The sequence below is a fragment of the Pleurodeles waltl genome, chromosome 3_1, assembly GCF_031143425.1.
Source record: "Pleurodeles waltl isolate 20211129_DDA chromosome 3_1, aPleWal1.hap1.20221129, whole genome shotgun sequence".
Lineage (NCBI taxonomy): Eukaryota > Metazoa > Chordata > Amphibia > Caudata > Salamandridae > Pleurodeles > Pleurodeles waltl.
In genome coordinates, this window is record NC_090440.1 from 1,552,344,349 (window position 1) to 1,552,359,863 (window position 15,515).

Here is a 15,515-nt window from a genome sequence, read left to right on the forward strand (position 1 = left end):
AGAATACCTGCATTTCCATTTTTCCAATTCAACCACTGAACACTACCACCCCCCCACCCCCCCCCCCCCCTTTACGACAGTCACACTCACTCGCTTTGCTCGCAACACAGCACTCATGAACATTTACACCCCACCACTTTTAAATGTCACCAGTGGCCACTATTGGTTTGACGACTAAAAAAATTGTTCCATGCGGTGCGTCCTTCATGTATTTTTTGCTTTTTATTGTGTTTTCTCTAGTCGTTAAACTAAACAAATAAAAAACTTGTTTATCATTTACAAATGCAATTCATTGTCCACTGATAAACAATCCATAATGTATGCATATCACAAAAACACATCATTAAAAACAATTGAAAAAAACTCACGATTCATCCGTTTTTAAAATGTCAGGCATTCCATTCTCGATTAATTCTCCAAAACTGGATTACTCTATAGCATAATGTATTTTCTGTCCCTTATGCAAAGAGTATAGGACCAGTGACTGATAAATGATACCATTCAATAAGATATATGTAAACCGTGACGCTTGAAAACAGAAAAGGGCCATCATATTAAAAAATACACGTTTTACTATCGGTGCACAAGAACTACCCTTCTACTCAGATTCGCCTCTAGCTTGATCCATGTTCGCACAATGACTTGAAACGGAAGTTGATAGAATCGAAAGCACATGTACGCTACACATGCTTTTGTCTCGTGCACACCTTTTGAAAGACACCTATGTGATTTTTTTCCCTCAGAACATAGAATTCCAGTTTTCATCTGATTACATTTTCCTGAAACTTCCACAGATGGAGAACTACTTTCTCCCGCGTCCAAGCTCTAAGCAGAAATATTTTTTTTTTCTCACCTCAGAATAACTAAACTCATTTCATGATCATCGCAGCAGCATCCCATCTTTCCTAGGCTATAACATTAACACATTTTCATGTGTCACACATAAAACCTAAACAATGATAGATGAAAAAAGGATTTTTCGGATATCCATTTATGTATTTAATCCTAGATGTTTTTTGATAAAGGCTGCAATCAGAATCTGTGGCCGCAGCTGGTAATCAGCTAGAACATCATGAGGGATGTTGATTTGGTCTCCCTGGAGTCGGTCAAGCAGAGTCACGCATACAACCGCAGCTGGAAAAAAATGCAAAAATAGAATTAGTTTCAATTCAGTTTAAGTTGTGTTTAGATTTTTACAAATATGGTTTAAGAACAGAAAATAAAATCAACTTGTTAATTGAAACAAAAATCACAAAAATGTTAAAAGGAGAGACTATTGTTGCTGATTGTGGAAGAAAAACTCAATTTTCCAAGAAAATCATTAATAAACAGGTCCTTCTTAGAAAAAGAACATGTCCATAATTAAAAATAGAATGATTTACTAAACTATTTCTTGTTCAAATTAACATAGGAAAAAATTTCGATAATCATCCTGTCATTGGCTTCCAAAGAGTTAATTACAGCAGCACATAGGTAATTATATTCACTGTGTAATATAAACCTTGAAGCATCCGATATCAACTATGTATTTTGAATTTTAATACATTCCGGTTTATAAAAGTACGATATAGTTGGGTACACTTTTTAAAAAAATTGCAGATTATTTCAGTGGAATTGATTATTGTCCGATTACCTGCAGTTTTGCAGGAGAAATTGTCTAGATGGTTTTAGAAACTCCATAAGCTCTCTTTTCAAAACACTAATGAAACGCTGCTTTTAAAAAGGAAAATGACAGCAATTTCAAAATGGGACAGAAAAAAGGATGAATAACCTTGCCAATAATTGGCAAAGGCTACCTTAGGAGACACAGTCCTACCTATTGGTGCTTCTGTGACATACCTGTGGGGTGTGGTGATGCGCTGAAAGCTTATCCCCTTCGCTGCCAGGCCTTTTCCCCCTCCTGTGCCAGGCCTTTTTTTGCCTATTTGGGGCAGTTCGCGCTTAGGCCCTCATAACTTTTTGTCCACATAAGCTAACCAAGCCAAATTTGCGTCCTTTTTTTCCAACATCCTAGGGATTCTAGAGGTACCCAGACTTTGTGGGTTCCCCTGAAGGAGGTCAAGAAATTGGCCAAAATACAGTGAAAATTTCGTTTTTTTCAAAAAAATCGGAAAAAGTGGCTGCAGAAGAAGGCTTGTGGTTTTTCCCCTGAAAATGGCATCAACAAAGGGTTTGCGGTGCTAAACTCAGCAGCTTCCCAGCTTTCAGGAACAGGCAGACTTGAATCAGAAAACCCAATTTTTCAACACAATTTTGGCATTTTACTGGGGCATACCCCATTTGTGCAATTTTTTGTGCTTTCAGCCTCCTTCCAGTCAGTGACAGGAATGGTCATGAAACCAATGCTGGATCCCAGAAACCTAAACATTTCTGAAAAGTAGACAAAATTCTGAATTCAGCAAGGGGTCATTTGTGTAGATCCTACAAGGGTTTCCTACAGAAAATAACAGCTGAAAAAGAAAAATATTGAAATTGAGGTGAAAAAACCATAAATTTTTCTCTACGTTTTACTCTGTAACTTTTCCCTGCAATGTCAGATTATCGAAAGCAATATACCGTTACGTCTGCTGGACTCCTCTGGTTGCGGGGATATATAGGGTTTGTAGGTTCATCAAGAACCTGAGGAACCCAGAGCCAATAAATGAGCTGCACCCTGCAGTGCGTTTTCACTCTATACCGGGTATACAGCAATTCATTTGCTGAAATATAAGGAGTAAAAAATTGCTATCAAGAAAACCTTTGCATTTCCAAAAAGGGCACAAGATAAGGTGTTGAGGAGCAGTGGTTATTTGCACATCTCTGAATTCCGGGGTGACCATAGTAGCACGTGAATTACAGGGAATTTCTCAAATAGATGTCTTTTTTACACACACTCCTATATTTGGAAGGAAAAAATGTAGAGAAAGACAAGGGGCAATAGTACTTGTTTTGCTAATCTATGTTCCCACAAGTCTCCCGATAAAAATGGTACCTCACTTGTGTGGGTAGGCCTAGCACCCGCGACAGGATATGCCAAAAAAACACAACGTGGACACATCACAGAAAACAGAGCTGTTTTTAGCAAAGTGACTACCTGTAGATTTTGGCCTCTAGCTCAGCCGCCACCTAGGGAAACCTACCAAACCTGTGCATTTCTGAAAACTAGAGACCTAGGGGAATCCAAGGAGGGGTGACTTGTGTGGCTCGGACCAGGTTCTGTTACCCAGAATCCTTTGCAAACCTCAAAATTTGGCTAAAAAAACACATGTTCCTCACATTTCTGTGGCAGAAAGTTCTGGAATCTGAGAGGAGCCACAAATTTCCTTCCACCCAGCGTTCCCCCACGTCTCCCGATAAAAATGATACCTCACTTGTGTGGGTAGGCCTAGCGCCCGCGACAGGATATGCCCCAAAACACAACGTGGACATATCACAGAAAACAGAGCTGTTTTTAGCAAAGTGACTACCTGTAGATTTTGGCCTCTAGCTCAGCCGCCACCTAGGGAAACCTACCAAACCTGTGCATTTCTGAAAACTAGAGACCTAGGGGAATCCAAGGAGGGGTGACTTGCGGGGCTCGGACCAGGTTCTGTTACCCAGAATCCTTTGCAAACCTCAAAATTTGGCTAAAAAAACACATGTTCCTCACATTTCTGTGGCAGAAAGTTCTGGAATCTGAGAGGAGCCACAAATTTCCTTCCACCCAGTGTTCCCCCACGTCTCCCGATAAAAATGATACCTCACTTGTGTGGGTAGGCCTAGCGCCCGCGACAGGATATGCCCCAAAACACAACGTGGACATATCACAGAAAACAGAGCTGTTTTTAGCAAAGTGACTACCTGTAGATTTTGGCCTCTAGCTCAGCCGCCACCTAGGGAAACCTACCAAACCTGTGCATTTCTGAAAACTAGAGACCTAGGGGAATCCAAGGAGGGGTGACTTGCGGGGCTCGGACCAGGTTCTGTTACCCAGAATCCTTTGCAAATCTCACAATTTGGCTAAAAAAACACATCTTCCTCACATTTCTGTGGCAGAAAGTTCTGGAATCTGAGAGGAGCCACAAATTTCCTTCCACCCAGCGTTCCCCCACGTCTCCCGATAAAAATGATACCTCACTTGTGTGGGTAGGCCTAGCGCCCGCGACAGGATATGCCCCAAAACACAACGTGGACATATCACAGAAAACAGAGCTGTTTTTAGCAAAGTGACTACCTGTAGATTTTGGCCTCTAGCTCAGCCGCCACCTAGGGAAACCTACCAAACCTGTGCATTTCTGAAAACTAGAGACCTAGGGGAATCCAAGGAGGGGTGACTTGCGGGGCTCGGACCAGGTTCTGTTACCCAGAATCCTTTGCAAACCTCAAAATTTGGCTAAAAAAACACATGTTCCTCACATTTCTGTGGCAGAAAGTTCTGGAATCTGAGAGGAGCCACAAATTTCCTTCCACCCAGCGTTCCCCCACGTCTCCCGATAAAAATGATACCTCACTTGTGTGGGTAGGCCTAGCGCCCGCGACAGGATATGCCCCAAAACACAACGTGGACATATCACAGAAAACAGAGCTGTTTTTAGCAAAGTGACTACCTGTAGATTTTGGCCTCTAGCTCAGCCGCCACCTAGGGAAACCTACCAAACCTGTGCATTTCTGAAAACTAGAGACCTAGGGGAATCCAAGGAGGGGTGACTTGCGGGGCTCGGACCAGGTTCTGTTACCCAGAATCCTTTGCAAACCTCAAAATTTGGCTAAAAAAACACATGTTCCTCACATTTCTGTGGCAGAAAGTTCTGGAATCTGAGAGGAGCCACAAATTTCCTTCCACCCAGTGTTCCCCCACGTCTCCCGATAAAAATGATACCTCACTTGTGTGGGTAGGCCTAGCGCCCGCGACAGGATATGCCCCAAAACACAACGTGGACATATCACAGAAAACAGAGCTGTTTTTAGCAAAGTGACTACCTGTAGATTTTGGCCTCTAGCTCAGCCGCCACCTAGGGAAACCTACCAAACCTGTGCATTTCTGAAAACTAGAGACCTAGGGGAATCCAAGGAGGGGTGACTTGCGGGGCTCGGACCAGGTTCTGTTACCCAGAATCCTTTGCAAATCTCACAATTTGGCTAAAAAAACACATGTTCCTCACATTTCTGTGGCAGAAAGTTCTGGAATCTGAGAGGAGCCACAAATTTCCTTCCACCCAGCGTTCCCCCACGTCTCCCGATAAAAATGATACCTCACTTGTGTGGGTAGGCCTAGCGCCCGCGACAGGATATGCCCCAAAACACAACGTGGACATATCACAGAAAACAGAGCTGTTTTTAGCAAAGTGACTACCTGTAGATTTTGGCCTCTAGCTCAGCCGCCACCTAGGGAAACCTACCAAACCTGTGCATTTCTGAAAACTAGAGACCTAGGGGAATCCAAGGAGGGGTGACTTGCGGGGCTCGGACCAGGTTCTGTTACCCAGAATCCTTTGCAAACCTCAAAATTTGGCTAAAAAAACACATGTTCCTCACATTTCTGTGGCAGAAAGTTCTGGAATCTGAGAGGAGCCACAAATTTCCTTCCACCCAGCGTTCCCCCACGTCTCCCGATAAAAATGATACCTCACTTGTGTGGGTAGGCCTAGCGCCCGCGACAGGATATGCCCCAAAACACAACGTGGACATATCACAGAAAACAGAGCTGTTTTTAGCAAAGTGACTACCTGTAGATTTTGGCCTCTAGCTCAGCCGCCACCTAGGGAAACCTACCAAACCTGTGCATTTCTGAAAACTAGAGACCTAGGGGAATCCAAGGAGGGGTGACTTGTGTGGCTCGGACCAGGTTCTGTTACCCAGAATCCTTTGCAAACCTCAAAATTTGGCTAAAAAAACACATGTTCCTCACATTTCTGTGGAAGAAAGTTCTGGAATCTGAGAGGAGCCACAAATTTCCTTCCACCCAGCGTTCCCCCACGTCTCCCGATAAAAATGATACCTCACTTGTGTGGGTAGGCCTAGCGCCCGCGACAGGATATGCCCCAAAACACAACGTGGACATATCACAGAAAACAGAGCTGTTTTTAGCAAAGTGACTACCTGTAGATTTTGGCCTCTAGCTCAGCCGCCACCTAGGGAAACCTACCAAACCTGTGCATTTCTGAAAACTAGAGACCTAGGGGAATCCAAGGAGGGGTGACTTGCGGGGCTCGGACCAGGTTCTGTTACCCAGAATCCTTTGCAAACCTCAAAATTTGGCTAAAAAAACACATGTTCCTCACATTTCTGTGGCAGTAAGTTCTGGAATCTGAGAGGAGCCACAAATTTCCTTCCACCCAGTGTTCCCCCACGTCTCCCGATAAAAATGATACCTCACTTGTGTGGGTAGGCCTAGCGCCCGCGACAGGATATGCCCCAAAACACAACGTGGACATATCACAGAAAACAGAGCTGTTTTTAGCAAAGTGACTACCTGTAGATTTTGGCCTCTAGCTTAGCCGCCACCTAGGGAAACCTACCAAACCTGTGCATTTCTGAAAACTAGAGACCTAGGGGAATCCAAGGAGGGGTGACTTGCGGGGCTCGGACCAGGTTCTGTTACCCAGAATCCTTTGCAAATCTCACAATTTGGCTAAAAAAACACATGTTCCTCACATTTCTGTGGCAGAAAGTTCTGGAATCTGAGAGGAGCCACAAATTTCCTTCCACCCAGCGTTCCCCCACGTCTCCCGATAAAAATGATACCTCACTTGTGTGGGTAGGCCTAGCGCCCGCGACAGGATATGCCCCAAAACACAACGTGGACATATCACAGAAAACAGAGCTGTTTTTAGCAAAGTGACTACCTGTAGATTTTGGCCTCTAGCTCAGCCGCCACCTAGGGAAACCTACCAAACCTGTGCATTTCTGAAAACTAGAGACCTAGGGGAATCCAAGGAGGGGTGACTTGCGTGGCTCGGACCAGGTTCTGTTACCCAGAATCCTTTGCAAACCTCAAAATTTGGCTAAAAAAACACATGTTCCTCACATTTCTGTGGCAGAAAGTTCTGGAATCTGAGAGGAGCCACAAATTTCCTTCCACCCAGCGTTCCCCCACGTCTCCCGATAAAAATGATACCTCACTTGTGTGGGTAGGCCTAGCGCCCGGGACAGTATATGCCCCAAAACACAACGTGGACATATCACAGAAAACAGAGCTGTTTTTAGCAAAGTGACTACCTGTAGATTTTGGCCTCTAGCTCAGCCGCCACCTAGGGAAACCTACCAAACCTGTGCATTTCTGAAAACTAGAGACCTAGGGGAATCCAAGGAGGGGTGACTTGCGGGGCTCGGACCAGGTTCTGTTACCCAGAATCCTTTGCAAATCTCACAATTTGGCTAAAAAAACACATGTTCCTCACATTTCTGTGGCAGAAAGTTCTGGAATCTGAGAGGAGCCACAAATTTCCTTCCACCCAGCGTTCCCCCACGTCTCCCGATAAAAATGATACCTCACTTGTGTGGGTAGGCCTAGCGCCCGCGACAGGATATGCCCCAAAACACAACGTGGACATATCACAGAAAACAGAGCTGTTTTTAGCAAAGTGACTACCTGTAGATTTTGGCCTCTAGCTCAGCCGCCACCTAGGGAAACCTACCAAACCTGTGCATTTCTGAAAACTAGAGACCTAGGGGAATCCAAGGAGGGGTGACTTGCGGGGCTCGGACCAGGTTCTGTTACCCAGAATCCTTTGCAAATCTCAAAATTTGGCTAAAAAAACACATGTTCCTCACATTTCTGTGGCAGAAAGTTCTGGAATCTGAGAGGAGCCACAAATTTCCTTCCACCCAGCGTTCCCCCACGTCTCCCGATAAAAATGATACCTCACTTGTGTGGGTAGGCCTAGCGCCCGCAACAGGATATGCCCCAAAACACAACGTGGACATATCACAGAAAACAGAGCTGTTTTTAGCAAAGTGACTACCTGTAGATTTTGCCTCTAGCTCAGCCGGCACCTAGGGAAACCTACCAAACCTGTGCATTTCTGAAAACTAGAGACCTAGGGGAATCCAAGGAGGGGTGACTTGTGTGGCTCGGACTAGGTTCTGTTACCCAGAATCCTTTGCAAACCTCAAAATTTGGCTAAAAAAACACATGTTCCTCACATTTCTGTGGCAGAAAGTTCTGGAATCTGAGAGGAGCCACAAATTTCCTTCCACCCAGCGTTCCCCCACGTCTCCCGATAAAAATGATACCTCACTTGTGTGGGTAGGCCTAGCGCCCGCGACAGGATATGCCCCAAAACACAACGTGGACACATCACAGAAAACAGAGCTGTTTTTAGCAAAGTGACTACCTGGAGATTTTGGCCTCTATCTCAGCCGCCACCTAGGGAAACCTACCAAACCTGTACATTTCTGAAAACTAGAGACCTAGGGGAATCCAAGGAGGGGTGACTTGTGTGGCTCGGACCAGGTTCTGTTACCCAGAATCCTTTGCAAACCTCAAAATTTGGCTAAAAAAACACATGTCCCTCACATTTCTATGGCAGAAAGTTCTAGAATCTGAGAGGAGCTACAAATTTCCTTCCACCCAGCGTTCCCCCAAGTCTCCCGATAAAAATGATACCTCACTTGCGTGGGTAGGCCTAGCGCCGGCGACAGGAAACACCCCAAAGCGCAACGTGGACACATCCTAAATTTTGGAAAAAAACAGAGGTGTTTTTTGCGAAGTGCCTACCTGTAGATTTTGGCCTCTAGCTCAGCCGGCACCTAGGGAAACCTACCAAACCTGTGCATTTCTGAAAACTAGAGACCTAGGGGAATCCAAGGAGGGGTGACTTGCGGGGCTCGGACCAGGTTCTGTTACCCAGAATCCTTTGCAAACCTCAAAATTTGGCTAAAAATACAAATGTTACTCACATTTCTGTGGCAGAAAGTTCTGGAATCTGAGAGGAGCCACAAATTTCCTTCTACCCAGCGTTCCCCCAAGTCTCCCGATAAAAATGATACCTCACTTGCGTGGGTAGGCCTAGCGCCGGCGACAGGAAACACCCCAAAGCGCAATGTGGACACATCCTAAATTTTGGAAAAAAACAGAGGTGTTTTTTGCGAAGTGCCTACCTGTAGATTTTGGCCTCTAGCTCAGCCGGCACCTAGGGAAACCTACCAAACCTGTGCATTTCTGAAAACTAGAGACCTAGGGGAATCCAAGGAGGGGTGACTTGTGTGGCTCGGACCAGGTTCTGTTACCCAGAATCCTTTGCAAACCTCAAAATTTGGCTAAAAATACAAATGTTACTCACATTTCTGTGGCAGAAAGTTCTGGAATCTGAGAGGAGCCACAAATTTCCTTCTACCCAGCGTTCCCCCAAGTCTCCCGATAAAAATGATACCTCACTTGCGTGGGTAGGCCTAGCGCCGGCGACAGGAAACACCCCAAAGCGCAATGTGGACACATCCTAAATTTTGGAAAAAAACAGAGGTGTTTTTTGCGAAGTGCCTACCTGTAGATTTTGGCCTCTAGCTCAGCCGGCACCTAGGGAAACCTACCAAACCTGTGCATTTCTGAAAACTAGAGACCTAGGGGAATCCAAGGAGGGGTGACTTGCGGGGCTCGGACCAGGTTCTGTTACCCAGAATCCTTTGCAAACCTCAAAATTTGGCTAAAAAAACACATGTCCCTCACATTTCTGTGGCAGAAAGTTCTGGAATCTGAGAGGAGCTACAAATTTCCTTCCACCCAGCGTTCCCCCAAGTCTCCCGATAAAAATGATACCTCACTTGTGTGGGTAGGACTAGCGCCCACGAAAGGAAAGGGCCCAAAACACAACGTGGACACATCACATTTTTTTATAAAAAGCAGTGCCTACCTGTGGATTTTGGCCTGTAGCTCAGCCGACACCTGAGGAAACCTAGCAAACCAGTGCATTTTTGAAAACTAGAAACCCAGGGGAATCCAAGATGGGGTGATTTGCGGGGCTCTGACCAGGTTATGTTACCCCGAATCCTTTGCAAACATCAAAATTTGGCCCAAAAAACACTTTTTCCTCTCATTTTGGTGACAGAAAGTTCTGGAATCTGAGAGGAGCCACAAATTTCCTTCCACCCAGCGTTCCCCTAAGTCTCTCGATAAAAATGGTACATCACTTCTGTGGGTAGGCCTAGCGCCCACAAAAGGAAATGGCCCAAAACACAACGTGGACACAACATATTTTTTCACAGAAAACAGAGGTGTTTTTTGCAAGGTGTCTGTGGTGTTTGGCCTGTAGCTCAGCCGGCCCGAGGGGGGGGGGGGGCAGAAATGCCCTAAAATAAATTTGCCCCCCCAACCCCCACCCTCCCCCGCCGGGAGCGACCCTTGCCTACGGGGTCGCTCCCCCTGCGTGACATTGGCACCAAAAAACAAATCCCCGGTGCCTAGTGGTTTCTGCCCCCTTGGGGGCAGGTTGACCTAAACTCAGCCAATCTGCCCCCAAGGGGGGCAGAAATGGCCTAAATACAATTTGTCCCCCAGGGGAGCGACTTTTGCCTGATGGGTCGCTCCCCATCTCTAAAAAAAAAAAGAACAAAGAAAAAAAAGAAAAATTCCCCTGGCGCCTAGAGGTTTCTGCCCCCCCCCCCCCGGGGGCAGATCGGCCTAATAATAGGCCGATCTGCCCTCCGGAGGGGCAGAAATGGCCTAAAATAAATTTGCCCCCCCCGGGAGCGACCCTTGCCTACGGGGTCGCTCCTCCTGCGTGACATTGGCGCCAAAAAACAAATCCCCGGTGCCTAGTGGTTTCTGCCCCCTTGGGGGCAGGTTGACCTAAATTTAGCCAATCTGCCCCCAAGGGGGGCAGAAATGGCCTAAATACAATTTGTCCCCCAGGGGAGCGACTTTTGCCTGATGGGTCGCTCCCCATCTCTAAAAAAAGAAACAACAAAAAAAAAAAACACAAAAAAAAAATTGCCCTGGTGCCTAGAGTGTTCTGCCCCCCCCCCCCGGGGGCAGTTCGGCCTAATAATAGGCCGATCTGTCCCCCGGGGGGGCAGAAATGGCCTAAAATAAATTTGCCCCCCCACCCCCCCCCCCGGGAGCGACCCTTGCCTACGGGGTCGCTCCCCCTGCGTGACATTGGCGCCAAAAAACAAATCCCCGGTGCCTAGTGGTTTCTGCCCCCTTGGGGGCAGATTGACCTAAAATTGGCCAATCTGCCCCCAGGGGGGCAGAAATGGTCTAAATACAATTTGCCCCCCCAGGGGAGCGACCCTTGCCTGATGGGTCGCTCCCCATCTCTAAAAAAAGAAACAACAACAAAAAAAAAACACAAAAAAAAAATTGCCCTGGTGCCTAGAGTGTTCTGCCCCCCCCCCCCCCGGGGGCAGTTCGGCCTAATAATAGGCCGATCTGTCCCCCGGGGGGGCAGAAATGGCCTAAAATTAATTTGCCCCCCCAACCTCCCCCCCCCCCCCCGGGAGCGACCCTTGCCTACGGGGTCGCTCCCCCTGCGTGACATTGGCGCCAAAAAACAAATCCCCGGTGCCTAGTGGTTTCTGCCCCCTTGGGGGCAGATTGACCTAAAATTGGCCAATCTGCCCCCAGGGGGGCAGAAATGGTCTAAATACAATTTGCCCCCCCAGGGGAGCGACCCTTGCCTGATGGGTCGCTCCCCATCTCTAAAAAAAGAAACAACAAAAAAAAAAAAACACAAAAAAAAATTGCCCTGGCGCCTAGAGTGTTCTGCCCCCCCCCCCGGGGGGGCAGTTCGGCCTAATAATAGGCCGATCTGTCCCCCGGGGGGGCAGAAATGGCCTAAAATAAATCCCCGGTGCCTAGTGGTTATTGGGGGCAGATTGACCTAAAATTGGCCAATCTGCCCCCAGGGGGGCAGAAATGGTCTAAATACAATTTGCCCCCCCAGGAGAGCGACCCTTGCCTGATAATAGGCCGATCTGCCCCCAGGGGGGGCAGAAACGGCCTTCCCAAAAAATTGCCCCCCCTGGGAGCGACCCTTGCCAAAGGGGTCGCTTTGTTGCGTGACATTCGCGCGCAAAAACAAACTCCCTGGTGTCTAATGGTTTCTGCCCCCCTTGGGGGCAGATTGGCCTTATCAAAATAGGCCAATCTGCCCCTAAGGGGGGCAGAAATGGCCTAAATATATATTGCCCCGTAGGGGAGCGACCCTTGCCTAAGGGATCGCTCCCCACCTAAAAAAAAAGAATTCATCACAAAAAAAAAAAAAAAAAAAAAAAGGTCCCTGGTGCCTAGAGGTTTCTGCCCCCCCCTGGGGGCAGATCGGCCTAATAATAGGCCAATCTGCCCCCAGGGGGGGCAGAAAAGGCCTTCCTAAAATAATGCCCCCCTGGGAGCGACCCTTGCCCAAGGGGTCGCTCCCTTTTGCCAATTTCAAGAAAAAAAAAAAGATCCCTGGTGTCTAGTGGGGTTTCAAAAGCCGGATTGCAAGCAATCCGGCTTTTGAAACCTGTGAGAGACTTCAAAGGGAAGGAAATACATTTCCTTCCCTTTGAAGCCTCTCGGGGCCTCCCCCATTGGATTGAAAAAGAAATGCAAAAGCATTTCTTTTTCAATCGCGCTGGAAGCTCTGCTTCCAGCGCGATGGGGGAGACCCTGTGACTAATCAGCGCGCGCTCGCGCGCTGACGTCACAGGGGGGGTTGGGGGGTCGGGGGTGGGAGGGGAAGGGCTTCCCCTTCCATCCCTGACTTGGGGGGGTGGGGGGGAACCCCACAGAGGGAGCGAGAGCGCTCCCTCTGGGCTCTGTGCACAGGACGTAATGGTTACGTCCTGGGCACAGCAGCACTGTGCCTCAGGACGTAACCATTACGTCCTGGGCACAGAAGGGGTTAAATTCCAAGTGCGTTTATATTGTGTTTATCAGTTATATTTTTTATGGCGTTCTTAAGGAAATGTCTTTGAATTTTTTTCTTCGAATTAAAAAAAAAATCTATTTTAGTTAGGTACATTTTGTATTTCCACAACAATGTTTTTGGGTTGCTTCACACGTGTATAAAAGGATGGTAATTTGTACTAAAACATACGAGTTCTGCCGCCAGCCAAACTCGTACTGCCACCTGACCACCAGTGCAGTCAGGACACCGCCAGCCCTATTACTAGTTCACCACCACCAGACCTATTACTAATTCACCACAGGGCCGGCGGGTGCAAACAGCGTTTCCGCCCGCCAGCCCTGCAGTGAACAGGGCCTTAACATTGATGCTGGCTTGTAATCAAGCCGGTGGCAATGTGGCGGTGCGGCAGGTGCAGCAGCACCCATTGCGCTTTTCATTGCCCATAATTAAGGCAGTGGAAAGCGTGATGGGGCTTTCCATGGGGGCCCATGCCAAGTGCATGGGCAGCACAGGGGCCCCCAGGCACCCCCTTTTCACCAGCCTTTGCATGTTGGGGCTACTGCCATGCAAAGGTTGGCGGAAAGGGGACTAGTAATACCCATGGCAGCACCTGGTGGATTGAGACCTCCAGGCAGTCGGCTGGTGGCAACCTGGCGGTGTCGGTGGTTTGGCCGTGGCGGCTCTGCTGCAGTCGTAATGTGGTGGTTGGAACGCCACGACTGCGGCAGTCCGACCTCCACTGCCACCGCGAGTCTGGCGGTCTTACAACCACCAGACTCATAATGAGCGTCATAGTGAATATTGGGCAAAAACCTGATGAAGGATCAATTACATGATAGAAAGACGTAAAACGTGTTCTGGATCAGATCTGGAGTATTCAGTACTCTACTATAACAGTATTGTTTAGAATGGAGATTGAAGGAGAAAAGAGACTTTGAATGCCCGTTTGTTATTTTGGTCCACATTGTCAAGGTCTCAAGGTGGTTATCACTACTCTAAGATGGTGGGTCAATCACTTATCCAATTTTGTAAAATATTTTTTTAGGACAGACCAGACAGTTTTCTTGCAGATACAGGGGAATTATAGCAGCATTTTGTTTGAAGGCTTCAAGGCCCTTGCATCAGCAGTCCCCTTAACAGTTTTAGGCACTTTGAGTAGGAGGTGGGCGAGAATCAATATTTTGAGTAGGCCTACAGAGGGGAAGAGTGCCTATTTGTACACACCCACCCTCCATTGACGTTGATCCTACAAGTGAGGGGTTGTAACATGGCATTAGGGGTCATATACTGACTTGAACAAAAAAGATGTAATCATAGTAATATCATTATAGGTAAGTGATTAAGATATTTCTGTAATAATTTTATATAATGAGTGGTTTACATTATGGTGTTTTATGCAACTTACCATATTCCATATACATAAACAAATACAATGGTGTGACCTGTACAATTTGAGTTTTTATTGAATCAAATCGATATATGAACTATTATGCACATTAACATAAAGCAGGTTGGAAGACCCAAAATGGAATGTATAAAGGCAGTGACTGTGTTTACTAATGTATACATACATACATATAGAATGTACGTTTTGTTTGTAACCTTGTAGCATTCTATTGTTATTGGTTTCATCCTATATTTTGGGATGTTTTTTCTTCTTTTTTCATGATCACTGTGTGTGCCGCAGTTTGTGGACTGGCATGATGGAATATATATACAACAATAGTTGTAAACCAACATGAGTTTCTAATTTAGTACAAAAATGCTCCTAAACGTATAGAGTTGTAAGTATGCCAAGGTTTCCTTGGGTCTGAAGATCTGATTAAATAGGCCAACTCAAATTTACTTACACCACATTTAGTGGATACATAAAATGAGGCCTGGGAGAAAGGTGAGTTGCCAGGCCATGGGAGTGATATTAATAGTACTCATTCCAAATGAACAAAGCATCCCAAAATGTAGCTAACACGTCTCCCTACAATCTTGGGTAGATTTCAGTGTGCTCTCTAAAATACTAGCTGGTGGTCTCTAAACTGGTGCACAGAGATGAGGCTGTCTTTGTTCCTGAGGGAAACCTTTGTCCAGATTTAGTAACACTTTATGCTGAATTTCTGTCACTAAAGTGATGCAAACCTGGTGCAAAGTGTTGTATCTGGATTTACTTTCTAGCACAAAACAAGCTGGATGTCAATTGTTGACTCCTATTGGGGGTTGGATTAACTGCGAATAAACAATACTCTATGCTTGGTGTGTGAGTGACTAATGAGGATTGTGTCTTTCCAATAGCCTTCTCCTTGGATGGAGCCTTTTTTAGTCAATGTTGCAGTGGATGTTGTGCCAGGATCTGTAATCTAAACATGGTAAGGTGGCATACTAGCCTGGAGAGGTTGATTGGTGATTTGTTGTGTTACCCTTGTCTTTAAAGGGGAAGGTCACCTTCTTCAAAATGGTAAGACTGCTGTGTGTTTTTCAATGCAGATAAGTGCTGATTAGAAATGAATTATTTTATCCTAGGATTAAAGTGGGATCAATGGGTTGAGTGGTCGCTTTGAGCCCGTACATTGATGCTGATGTAAAGTACAAACACATTCTGGATACTTGTAATAATGGACAAGAATAAAACTTGTGGGAAACTGGTTTCATTGGAAAGGAATAATAAAGAAGCATGTTTGCTCTGTGCTGCTGCCCCCATGACTCATGGGGAACAAAGCACATAATTAGTGTGTA

At 46.4% G+C, this 15,515-nt stretch overlaps 1 protein-coding gene across 1 annotated transcript in view; it reads right to left on the minus strand.

Moving 5' to 3' along the window:
• Positions 1–200: 200 nt before the first annotated feature.
• The window catches only part of UPP2 (uridine phosphorylase 2), a 274,606-nt gene continuing 259,291 nt past the window's right edge, over positions 201–15,515 (minus strand). Inside the window, exon 7 of the mRNA XM_069225143.1 lies at positions 201–1,134. Coding sequence (XP_069081244.1) covers positions 992–1,134 — 143 coding nt within the window. The 3' untranslated portion in view covers positions 201–991. The remainder of the gene's footprint in view (positions 1,135–15,515) is intronic.